We start from the raw sequence: 12,641 nt of genomic DNA, 5'->3' as shown, positions 1-12,641 counted from the left end.
ATCCAGAGATTTTATGCCAGGAAAATTATGACTTTCAGCATCAAGGATCAAAACTTAAGGAATGTAACTGTACGTGCAAAATGAATCCCGCTCTTGACCATCTTCTAGTTTATTTTGTTTCTCTGCTGCCTGGGACTGAGTTAGCTGAGATTTGTTGCAGTGGTTTCGGTGAGTGATGTGGCTTTCTCCCTTTGGGAGATATTACGAACTGGCTTTGATTTGCGGATTGACAGCCCTATAATGGGAATGCTCAGTCATTAGGTGGATCAGATTTAAAGAGGAAAACGAAGGGCAAGGCAATTTCTGAAATCAGAGCAGGCTTTGGGGAGCATTACATCCAGCAGAGGATTGCTGCGCAGCAATCTTAATACGACGGCCGYGAAGGAGGAAGGAAGAAAGCAGGACTGCTTTGCCGGGGGTCGCCGCTCTGCAGCTCGGCGTGCTGGTTGACGGCCGGGTTTTCACAAGCTCGCGGCGTCCCACCGAGCCGAGCTCTCCTGAAAAAATCAAGCCTCGTTTCTCAGGGCTGGGAAACGACTCTGGGACGTTAGGTCCCGCGCGCGTTCGGAAGTCGGGCTCCGCGATTCTCGCTGTCAAAATTGCCAGGCGTTAATTTGAGCGAATCCTCGAACCGGGGGTGCAACGGTATAAATAACAGGAGCGGAGCCGTAAAGTCCCAAGCGGAGAAGCGGCCACCATCCACATCGCCGATGGCAGCTCAGGCATTTACCAGTCGGTGCAGGCAGCTATGTGTTTCAAATGGGGCTTGCAGATTATAATCCAGGAGATTAATCCGGTGAAATTATTGCATGAGAAAGGAAGGAAAAAGAGGAGGAAAAAAAAAAACCCAACACTTTCCCTCCCCTGTCTCTCCATAAAAGCAYGTGAAGTTTCATTTTGAAGAAGATGGCCCAGAGCTTAACAATCTCRTTTGCTGAAATTTCATTTTGCTGCAGCCAGTATTAATAGCTCCTCAATGAATAGATTAGATGCTGCGAGTGACAACAAACCTATTTGAGATAAATTTAATAGGGAGGTTTATTGAAGTTTATTAACTGAATCCTGTTGGCTATTATGCAAACACGGCTCGATAAATCTAAACGTCAGAGYGTTGGTTGGAGGGCACCAGGAAAAAGCTGAAAATACCTGTTGTCCTCCAGCAAGTGTGTCTGATTTGACTTTTCGTGATGGCATTAATCGTTTGAATAAATCGCAAGAGAACATGCAGAAAACCGGGGCTCTTTAAATAATTGAAAAATCTGCCTTTAACACAGTAAATGGTATTACTGAGTGCCCATAAAGGAAGATACAAAGAAGACTGGAGCTTTGGCTCAGTACAAACCTGCGCTGCACATATTCCCCTTTTCAGGARATAAAATTGAGTAAATGAGTTAGCGCAAAGCAATGTACAGAACAGGCCAGAATTTACAAACTGCAATCAGTGTTGCAAGGCTATTTCAATAACATTACGGTTTGGGAGATGATTTATTTACTACGGTTAATATAAGGCAGCAATTTTGTGTGCGTGTGGACACTTAGGTGAGGATTCAAATCTAGGTAGAGAGTTTGATGTCCAAGCAAAACTGGTGACCTGTGCTACCTATAGCCTGGGCACCTCAGTGCCTCCCAGGACCTGGTCCATAGTCTCTCCAGCTGTTGCGTCTCCGTGAAGGCAAGCTGAGGTTAAGTACATCGAYAGTGAAAAGTTGGAGACACTCGAGTAACAGCAGCTGGGGGCGTCGGGAGGCAGAGCCAGCAGGAGCAYGGCGCCGGGCTTATCGGCGTGGGAAGGGAGCAGGAGGGAAAACCAAAGGAATACAGATCGGTTTGCTACTTGGCCAAAATGGGGAGAAAAAGAGGAAAGATTAAGGTTGACCAAAAAACGCAGCAATATGTGCTTTTTGTTATTGTTTCTTTCTTCCTTAAAAAGAAGCAAAACAGAAAAATGACATTTTGGAACGGCTAAGTCCGAGGAAATGAAAAATTTTGTTACAACGCAATGCTTTTTTTTTTTTTGAGCTATCTATTTCTTTTTCTCCAAGGACATCGTTTTCCTCTAAGGAAGAGAAGACAAAGGTGCCCTGAATTTAAGGCAAAGGCGCCAAATTTATGCCGCATAGTCTCGTTAAAGGGATGTCTACTTTTATGTGCGCATCAAGTAGCCAAACTTAGCCATCCGAATCCTGTATGCGTGGGTATAGTCAGAGGAGTGRTTGCAAAAAATGGGATTTTCCACTTGTTCGTCCYGGCTGGTCGCCGTATCAGATTTTCRGAGTGATTTTTTTGCAGGCAGCCCACAAATACAGAAGGACTAAATAAGCTGACATAAGTTATTTTCTGGCTGTTACTTACCTGATGCTTGCCTTCAGAAGTAGCATGCTTCCTTTTTACTGGTACTCGCCATCTGTAAATCCTTCCCTTGAGGCAATCCCACACCAGGATACCTAGAACCGAGCACAGAAGTCACCTGTAGCCAGAATTTGAATCCARTTTTGAGTTTCAGAGCTGGCCTGGGCTCTGCGTTTCGTGCTAAACCTTAACCTTTGGTTGAACGTTGCAGGAAACAACCTGGAGACCTCCATGCGTGGGGCTGTGGTTTTGCTGGTGTGGTCATAGTGGGTATTTTTCGGGGGTGCAAGTCCTGCCGGTAGCTATGGCGCTGCTTCTGTTGAGCTCGTCCCGTTGAAGAAGCAGGTGCCTTGGTGCACCTTTGTGGTTGAAGCTGCTTCTTTTCTCCAGCTCCAAAGTCTCACGCGCAGGAGGGATTTGGAAACAGTGGGTGAATTTGCTTTCAGCAGTGTATCTTTGGCTAGCAGAACCCACGGTGTTGCGATGCAGCTGAGTTAAAGGGCAGGCACCGTAACCATCAGATAGGGAGTATAYCTAGGAAGGTGCTTCAGGAGGCTGCAAAAGGAGTTTTGTAGTGCATGTTATTGCTGAAACGAGCTAAGCRAGAAAGGTGCCGGGCAGTATGACTTGGTGGGAGAAATTGGTGTTACGCCACAGAGAGCTGAGGATCTGGCCGTGAGCGAATGAATAAAAGCAAGCGCTCAATGACTGCTTCTTGCTGAGGATATTTGGCAGATGGCCAGCAATGAGCCCGCTGGCCGCTGGGGGTCACGTCAACGAGAGCGCGCTGGCGGCGACAGACTCGGAGCGTTCGACGTGCGCGCGCAGCCGTGCTCGTTCTGCTTTTCAGCCCGCTCGGACCTTTGCCGGCAGCGATCGAGGTGCGCTGGGCTGCGGCACGTTGCCGCCTTTCTCTGGGCGCGACATCCCTGTTTGCCRTCGCTGCCGTCGTCGAAGCTGGCTCTCAAGAGGAGCCTGAACCGCAATTTTTCTCTCGGTATTCTCGGAAACGTATTTTTTCTGTAATGGGCTTTTCTCGTTGTTGATTGCCGAGGCCGTTTTCGTGCAAACGAGGTCACAGTTTGTTGGTTCTCCTGCTCCTTCTGCTCATGCCTCATCTGCAGACCTAATCCTCTGCTCCTAATAGCCCCGTTGGTTGCTATGGCAATGATAAAGTGTTAGGAAGGAGGCAGGAGGATAACTTAAATGTATGGCTGGTGATACCTTTTAGGCTTTCTCCCTCACGAGAAAGAGAAACCAATAACGGGGATTTGCTTGTGTTATTATATTTTTATCTAAAGCTTTAATTATAGCCGCCTCGGAGCCTGAATGCACCRCTTCTCTCTCCACATCCTTGGAGAGAGTGAGCGTTGCATCGCTAAAGTAGATTAGGAGGAACGAGCCCCAATTAATCAAGGTAAGGTATGCATCAGATTCTTTTTAAGAGGCTGAAGGTTACGTTTTCTGACTCRCACRGMTTCGCCGTGGCAGGCCCGCCCTGARGGGAACCTGCTGCAGACCCCTAAGGCCCAGCGCGGCGGCTGCAGGTGGTACCGGTGGGGCTGCTTTGCATTTGCATCAGGAGAATTACTCAGCGGAGGCGTTTTTGTCCTTAAACCGATGCCCTCAGAAATAAAGGGAGAGGAAGGCAGAAGCGGCTAGGTGGTGCTTGGTRCCTGCATACAGTAATGGGTGGTGGTTTTCTTATGCCGAGCATCCTACTATGCACCTGGGAGAGGGGAAAATGACTTATCCTGAGTTTTCAACGTTTTGTCTATGTTTACTATCAGAATCATGTGTTTGCATTAAAAGCTGCCGGAAAGTCTCTAGCTGATACAGCCCAGCGGAGCCTGTTTGCTGTGACTGTAGCTCAGGCTTAGCTTGCGCTCAGCTTTGGTTTARTTATCCACGATTTCACCGAGGAGGCTGGCCCATCCAGTACGTAGGCTGGGACTGGCAAAGTTGACTTTGAGTCCCCCGTGGCCAGGTGCCCTGAAGTCACTCTAATGGCTCGAGCTGGAGCGGCGTGCCGGCAGGTGGCCCGGGTAGGGTCCTGCCCGCTGAAACCCACCGTGACTTGTCACCCGTTGGGTCGTCATCCAGGAAATGGTTTCCAGGTGGTGAAAGYCAGCGGAAGCCTTCCTCGCTCCTGGAATTGTAAACTCTTAAGGAAAGAAAAAGAATAGGCTGATTAATTCGCTAAAGAAATAGTCGGAAGAGCCCCACGTGCTGGGAGGGTCAGGCTGGGGATATATAACGTGGGATCCTCTTTCTAGCATTGCCGTTTAAAGATGCTTCAAGGAAAGGTGTTCAAAACCACGCGGCAGGCGTAGTCTTCTCCCCTGTGTCAAATCTGACCTAGAGATTGGATTAAATCTCAAATGTGAGGATTRTATCACTCCTGAATTTATGGCTGACATTAACTCTGGGCGTTGCTGTATAAAAGCAGAGTTGCTATTTAGATCTTTTATGGCCTGACTTGTTTAAAAGGGATGTAAAAGCAGGAACAATTTTAATGGACTTAGTATAAAACTAGTGCAGGAAGGTAATTGGTTCCTGCAGTCCCTCATCCCAGAAGTACGTGAGACTGCTGGATAAACACGCTACCAGAACAGAAGTATCAACTCATCTGCCTACTAGTTACGTTAAAGGTTGCTAAGTTAAGTGTTTGTATAATGTTTTCTTACAGGAGACAGATTTGTTTCCTTATTTCCAAACACACACCTCCTCTTGCTTTACACTAGTAAAGCCAAAAATACCAGGTGAGAGAAAACAGCGTTTTTCCGAGCTGCTTGTGCCTGGGAGTCCTCCTGGCACGCAGTCCGAATACGGTGCCGCTTCCCGTTTTTTTTTTTTTCTGTGCTCAGAAGGCCGAGTTACCCGCTAGTGCCATGTGCGGTTGGCCGCAACGGGCTGCTCTCTCCTACCCCTCTCTGGGCTCCTTACTTTTTCCTTTGCCATCCAGGAGCCCAGTCCTGGCTGGTCCTAGCCACCCTACAGAAAGGCTCGTTGGCTTGATGGAAAAGTTTCCTTCTAATGGTTTAGTCCAACTGGTAAAAAACGGTGTGTCTGTGGATTTCTCCACTCTTGGTGTCTACCACCAAAGACGGACTTGCCCGCTCTCCGCTCCGAACCTGGGGCAAGTTTCTGAGCTGCTCGCCTCTTGGTGTCCAGAGCAGATTTAACAGGACGAGGGGTAGACGGGGCTTTCGGTCGCTTCCTCATCCTTTTGCTGGTGGCCAGGGCAGCTGGGAGTTGGGAGGGAAAAGGGGGTTGGCTGGGGAAAGGGAGAGCATCGGGACACGGACATCTCCACGGCCAACCCTCGCTCTCGATTGAAACGCCCGATGGAGCCGTGGCGCTTGCGCTCTGCGGGACGGCGCGGACRCGCTCGAGGCGGGTGGCAAGTAGTTTTGAAGAGCGGTATCTAAAGTTGAGGTCACCCCATTAGAAACAGGTGTGCGCTGCCTGAAAGAGAGTCCTCTGATGAGCACTGAGAGTCTTAGGAGAGCCTCCATCTTCCATCGTTTCTTTTTAATTATTCTTTTTTTCAACTTTTGATGCATTTCAAGAAACTAAGGCAATGGATCCTAGTCCATAGTGAGAGTTGAATGTGCTGTTTTATGTTATTTTTTTTTTTTTGATTATTTTTCCCCTTCATTTGGCGCTTTCTGGAGAGTTTTGCCCCCATCGTGCAGGCTGCCATCTCCCTCTGTGTATTTGTAGCAAGCATGCGGGCAGAGCCTTGCTTACGTGCCGAGGGACCGACTGGGGAGCCGCCCTCGATGTAGCTTCTCAGCTTTCCGATCCATTTTCCTCTGCATCGGTTTGGATGTGTGCGCTGTCAGTAACATCTGTGCTGCTTTAGTGGCCCACCGTTTGCCAGTCGAATTAGCTGGCTGCTTGTAATCAGGACTATTTGGACTGTTGTCATTCTGAATGTTCTTTTTTCCCTTTTTTTTATGCCACATTTGCCTGATTGACCTTTTTTTTGTTTTTTTGTTTTTTTTCTCTGTCTTTCTATCGGGCTGCTCCAGGAGCCATGGCTAATCATCTTATAACCAATGCTCTGCTTCGTCCTCATGGCACTAACAACCCTTATAATACATTGCTCGGGGAATCGGCCGTCTATAACAACCCTTCTGTCAGCATGTACAACGCACAAGGTGTGCTGGAGTTTCTCTCTAATTTTTCTAGTGAGAATTCCATTTTCTGTGGCTTATTTTGGCCCATTTCTTTCTTTTTCTCTTCCTTTTTTTTTCTTTTTTCCCACCCCCTTCACACACACATTTTGGTTTTTTGGAAGTGGGCACAAAAACGATCCTCCCTCCTTCCTTTCATTTCAGTCCCTTTTTCCATTTTCCAAGCTTTTTTTCATGAGCGATCAAGTCTGCTTTGAGAGACCATCATCAGTTCCACTCAAAGTATTCATTTTGATTTTGTCTTTTTTTTTTTTTTTTTTTTTTTTTTCTCCTTGGTTTTTTTTTGTTTTGGTTTTTTGTCGGCCGCATCCATATTTCTCTCTCTGTTGTCGGCACGTTCCCCATGTTAAATCATTCATTTCAGAACCAGGAACACCTCTGAAGGTAAGTGAAGCTACAACGGTCTTGGACACCAAGGCCGCTCCGTGTTCGGCGCGGCACGTAGAGACGCGCTCGGCAGCGCGCCGGCGTGTCTGCCGCAGGTTGGGCAAGGGAAAAGCACCAAGCCAGACAAAAATACCCTTGATCTCTAGGAAGAAAATGGGATCTGAAGCAAGGAGCGTGGGTCGGTTCCAACTTTGTGCAGTTGATTTGATTCCGCTAATGCTTTCTAGAAGGGGCGGCGGTTAAGCGTGAAATGCTCTGAACGTTAAGAATTTGAGAGTACCGCAAATGCTGAACCCAGCTTTTGGTCTTCTGTATAGCGTCCTGCATGCTAATGCTGAGATTTCTTGATAGAGAGGTAACAAAGCAGTGAGACGATAACCTTGTCTTTTAGAATTCACATAGGCTTAAAATGCAGTGGGACTTTTCAGTCCAGCGGCAGCAGGTAATGCTGGGTCAGCGTTTGGCGTAAGATAAGTCCTCGTTCTGAGGTCTGTGGGTCTAAACTGAGCAAGGGGTGATTTGGGCTGAAATGTGACAAAAAAGAAAAAGARAAGGTTTAACGTGCATTTTAATAATCTTGCGTTCTTCTAATTTTTAACACTGGATTGTGGTAGAATTAGCTGAGCGACTAGCACGTTATTCCACAAATAGCCGTGTCGATTTTAAACTGCTAGTCAGTGCAACCTGGCCAGGTGGATAACAGAGAAACCTGCCCTGGCTTCATCCTTTGGAGGTGAAAGGAAACGGGACCAGCAGTGATGCTGTTTAAGCCTTTGGAGATTTGCCATTGACTTCAGAGGGAACAGAATCAGACCCGTTATTTTGAGGAGGCAGCGAGGTTATTAATGACCCTAGATGCGGTATAGCCATTGCTTCCCAAACCGAGGATTTGCTGTGCAAACGGTGAATAACGGGAGATCCCCCTACAGAAACCGAGGTTAGCCAAAATAATCGGTCCTGAAGGGTCTCGCAGGTTCTTTGGGACTTGCAGGTGCTGCTCCAGCGGTCAGGGTGAAGCAGTAATAGTGCATTGTAAAAGCAGACGCTGTCCCCATCTCCGGGTGTGCCGTGCCCGGGCTCGGTGGGCAATGAGGACACGTTAGCTAACATCACTCAACTAACTCATCCTGCATTCCTAAGGCTCTGATTTTTTTTGCACCTTCATCTACCACCTCCAGTGTATTGGCGGTGACATGAGTTTCTGCAGCGGGCCAGAGCGTAGAGGACTAAGGATATGGTAGGTGAGAAGCCCAGCAGTCCAGCAAAACCCCACCGCCCCGGCCAAGCGCTCGCTCCCGGACACGTGCTCGCTCGCTCGCTCTCTTGGACACCCAAGTTTCTCCAAACTGCTGTCGCGAAAGCTTGTTTTAAGAGAAGAAGAAAATCACATAACCAGCTCTGCTTAAAYGACAGCGCACCACAAACCAGTGCGAAGTGGGAAGTTGAAAGTTAATGGCTCTCCATCTTCATCATTGGCTCTTCTTTTTTCTTTTTTTTTCCTTTTTTTAACCCTTCCTCCTCAATAGCTTCATTTAGAGATGCCATTATTTGAGCTGCTGTTTTTCTCACCTTTGTTTGCAAAGCCCATGTAGTTTTCCATGCGCTTGGTTAAAGAGAGAAAGGAAAAGCAAGGCTTCTTTGCAAAAGTTTGCAAATGCCGGCAGCCCCGCGATGAGCAAAGGCGTACTCTTACAAAGCACTGTTGCAAAGGATGGACGGCCAAACATTTTAGCAAGGAAATGGATTTCAATTTCAACTGCCAGGGGTTATTGTAACTAACAGTAAGTAAAGCCATTCATTTTAAGACTATGGAAATGACACTGACAGTGCCTGTCTTTTGAAGCATGACCGTTACCAGCTCTAGACTTTCCTAAATTTCCAGGCTCGCTTTCTTGATTTGTGTTGCACTCTGAATGTTTGACAATGGCATTGGAAAAAGTTTTAAATATGATTTTCCTTTTATTTTAATAAAAATGTAGTCTATTTAATATTGTGCATAAAAAAAATGTCTAAAATGTCAATATTTTTAASCTGAAATAAACCATGTAACAAATTCATGTATTCTGGGCAGTGGAAATTATTTCCGTTAACTCTCTTTTCTGCATATCATCAATTTGCTTTTAACTCATGTTTCTCCTACTGTCGCTGTAAGCTTACTTGTTGTTTTTTCTTTCCTTTTCTTCATGCTGTCGTTTAGAGCCCTACAGAGAGACAAGTATGGGAGTAAAGCTAAACATTGCATATCAAATGTAATTTTTTTTAGTTCACTTTTATTGCATCACATATAGATGACATAGTTAATRAAGGAAATTCATCTCACAGTTTTGAAATCAAAAGAATCAGAAGCATATGAATATATATATGTATATATACGTGTATGCGTGTGTGTGTGTTTATGTGTGTATATATATGTATGTGTACATATATATATGGATAAGATTAGATGATGCTTTCTTTGTTTATTTCTCGTTTTTGTGGTATCGTTTTCCCAACGTAGTTTCTCATAAAACCGTGCATATGAGTTTCAATCGTTTTATAGTTAGCGTTTTTATTTGCGAGGTCATAGCATTTTTATATGGCGTATTCCATTACTGAAACCGCTCTGTTTTCGAGTGCAATGCATCCTTTTCTCTCTTTTTTTTTTTAAAAAAAAAAAAAAAAAAAAGTAAGTACCTACCAGCCTCCTTTTGTATGCATTGGCGGCAGAAAGAGCGCTCAGCCCCCCAATGCATGTTACCCAACGTGACCATCAGACGGACCCTGTTGTACCCGTCACTCATTGCATCCAGCCCTCTGAAAAAAACCTCACTTTCCATTCCTCCCCAAACATTGTGGCTCGTCCGCGGACCTTCCAGCTTGAAAATAGAGGGCTTCGCTCTGCGTCTGCGAYGGCTACCCGGCGTTACGCGTCGGGAAGCCCGCGATGCCGCTGACGCCCTCCTYAAGCACCCGAAATCCGAACCGTGGGCGGCGCTTTCAGGGCGGCGCGCTCAAAGAGAGACCCGAGTCAGCGCTYGCCAGGCGCTGGCGGCCCGCGAGGCCGCGTCGCAGATGCAGACCGACTCCTGTATTTTCGGAAGGCGCCCTAGCACCGTACCGAGCCTTTTCCCCCACGGACGCGAGCGACCGTCCGTCTTGAATTGTCAGCTAAGGGCTCCTCGGAGGCCCCGCCGCTTGTGCGGGGTGGCTTGCAGGTTGGGGCAGCGCTGGAAGCCCTTAGCTGAAAATTTGGGAGTTTCATGCATTCTCATGTTTGCGCTCGTTCTCAGGAGGCCGGTAACCCCCAAATAAAGAGAAAGCATGGTGGTTTAACCCTCCCGAGGCCTGATTTTCYTCCTCACTCGCGCGCTCGTGCTGCCTGCCTTTCGAAGCGTTCCCGCGCGGCCTCGTGAGTGAGCGGAGAGTCGAGCCCCGGGCCGGTGCCGCCCGTGTCGATACGCCTATGGAAATGCGAGTTAGGCAGTCAGTCCAAGTAGAGCGGCTAAAATCCAAAGGTCTCGTTTCCGTGGCTGTACGCGTATATATGTTTCTCGTGCGAGCCGGAGGGGGCTGCGCTCCGCAGGCGAGGTGGGAACCTTCCGCTGAGCCCTGTGAGATGGAAGCTGTTTTTATTCGAGGCTTTAGCAAAGCCACGCCRACCCCTGTCAGTCAGCGATCTCCGGCATTGGCCATACAACCAAATTCCCCTCTGGCCCGTGTTGAGCAAGTAATTTGGCCGGGGGGACGCGTCGAGCGCAGCTCCCAAACGGCACCTTGTGCCTCCATCTCTCTCTCTCRCAAAGATACGCGAGCCCGATCCCCAAATTTTTCCCTTGGGAGCTTACGCCCGTCCTCTGGCGGGCTCCAAAGCGGAGGGGCGAGCGGATTTGGTCTTGCCCTGCCGCGCGAGCGAGGGCGCATCCCGAAGCGCGGCGGCGGGAACGGCGAACCCATCGAGCCGAGGATCGTCCTTGGCTGGGATGAATCGTCCCACCGCCAGGCCCGGAGGTTGGACAATTTGGCCCGGCTCAGGTTCCCCGCTTCCGCCGGCGGCTCGCCGAGGAACATGTAGCGCAAACGCCACGAGCCTTTGGAAGCAGCGATAGCGAGGGGAAGCCGGTGCGAGGAGCCGGGTCGCGGCTCCCCAGCGGCAAAACCCGCCGGGAAGGCGTTAATAACCCCCCTGCCCCGCCGCCCCGTGCCTTAGCCGGAGCGCTCGTGCCGGCGGGCGAGCTGCCGCCCRCGCTCGCCGGAGGGGGTGGTGGTGGTTGAGCGTGAGGGGCCCGCGCGTACGAGTCACCGTGTCTTGTGTGATGTTTTTCAGAGGGGCTTCTGAACAATGCCAGGGATACAAGTGTCACGGATACTCTACCACTGAATGGTAATCACGGCAACAGCTACAGCATCGCCGGCGGCGAGTACCTGAGCAACTGCGTGCAAATAATCGACCGCGGGTACAACCACASCGAGAACGCCCTCGAGAAGAAGATCCTGAAGGAACTCACCTCCAACTACATCCCCTCCTACCTGAACAACCACGAGCGCTCCAGCGAGCAGAGCCGCAACCTGATGAACAAGCTGGTCAACAGCGTCGGCGGCGAGGACGACGCCATCGTGCTGGACGACGCCACCTCCTTCACCCACGAGGAGAGCCTGGGCCTGGAGCTCATCCACGAGGAGTCGGACGCCCCGCTGCTGCCGCCCCGGGCGTACGCGGCGGAGAACCACCAGCCCCACCTCTACGCCCGGCGGCGCATCCCGCAGGACACCAGCGAGAGCTTTTTCCCCTTGCTGACCAACGAGCACACGGACGACCTGCAGTCGCCCAACAGGGATTCTCTGTACACCAGTATGCCCGCCCTGGCCGGCGCGCCCCCGGCAGAAAGCGTCGCCGCCAGCACCCAGACCGACCCGCCGGCGGCCAGAAGCGGGGACGCCGACGACGTTTACTACAAGAGCATGCCSAACCTGGGCTCCAGGAGCCACGTCCATCAGCTCCACACGTACTACCAGCTCGGGCGAGGCAGCAGCGAGGGTTTCATAGCGCCGCCCGGCAAAGACGGGACGCCCCCGGACGGCCCCGCCAAGGGGCCCGCGCACTTGGTCACTAGCCTATAGAGGAGGACGCCGGCGGAAAGCCCCTCCGCGGCGGCTCGGCCCGCCGCCCCGAACGGAGGCGAGCGGCCGGAGCAGCGCGCGCCCGCGCGCTCGCTCCTCGGTCGTCAGCGCCGTTCCAAAAAAAAACAAAAAAACAAACAAAAAAACAAGCGAAACTCTCGGACTTTTTTTAACCGGAATTTTTAGGCCAGCCCGGAGAGACGAGTAAACTGCTGATACCTCCCCTTTTCTTTTATTATTATTATTTTATTTTTTTTTCTTCCCTCCCCTTCCCTCCCTTCGGACAGACTTCGGATAACGGCACACTTCGCGGCCTTCTCAAGTTACGCTGTGTTTTTTTAAAAAAAAAAAAAAAAGAAAAAAAAAATCCTTGATGCTGTGTTGCTCTTAATGCCGAGGACCTGAGTTAAAAAAAAAAAGAGGCCAAAATCCGGGCGACGGAAAGCGCCGGCGAAGGCGGGTGTCGCGCGGCGGGTCGGGGGCCGCGCGGCGGGGGCAGAGCGGAGCGAACGTCTCGCGAGCCGGAAGGGGATCCGAGGATTACGCGCTGACCGCGTGTTTTACGTTTTGCTGTATTAACTGATGATATAAAGGAAAAAAAAAAAA

At 49.7% G+C, this 12,641-nt stretch overlaps 1 protein-coding gene across 5 annotated transcripts in view; it reads left to right on the top strand.

Annotated features, from left to right (window-relative positions):
- The window catches only part of ADGRL3 (adhesion G protein-coupled receptor L3), a 359,836-nt gene that overhangs the window by 334,628 nt on the left and 12,567 nt on the right, over positions 1 to 12,641 (top strand). For 4 of the 5 annotated variants that reach the window (XM_085310354.1, XM_085310370.1, XM_085310360.1 and 1 more), the window contains one exon: positions 11,242 to 12,635. The exons of the other annotated variant lie outside the window; for it this stretch is intronic. In XM_085310354.1, the coding sequence (XP_085166480.1) occupies positions 11,242 to 12,035 (794 nt within the window). In that variant the 3' untranslated portion in view covers positions 12,036 to 12,635. Of the gene's footprint in view, positions 1 to 11,241; positions 12,636 to 12,641 lie in introns of those variants that run through there. 5 annotated transcript variants of the gene reach the window in all.

Source organism: Rhea americana, unplaced genomic scaffold, assembly GCF_003343005.1.
Source record: "Rhea americana isolate MKP2758 unplaced genomic scaffold, rheAme1 scaffold_107, whole genome shotgun sequence".
Lineage (NCBI taxonomy): Eukaryota > Metazoa > Chordata > Aves > Rheiformes > Rheidae > Rhea > Rhea americana.
This window is presented reverse-complemented; position numbering and strand designations above follow the sequence as displayed.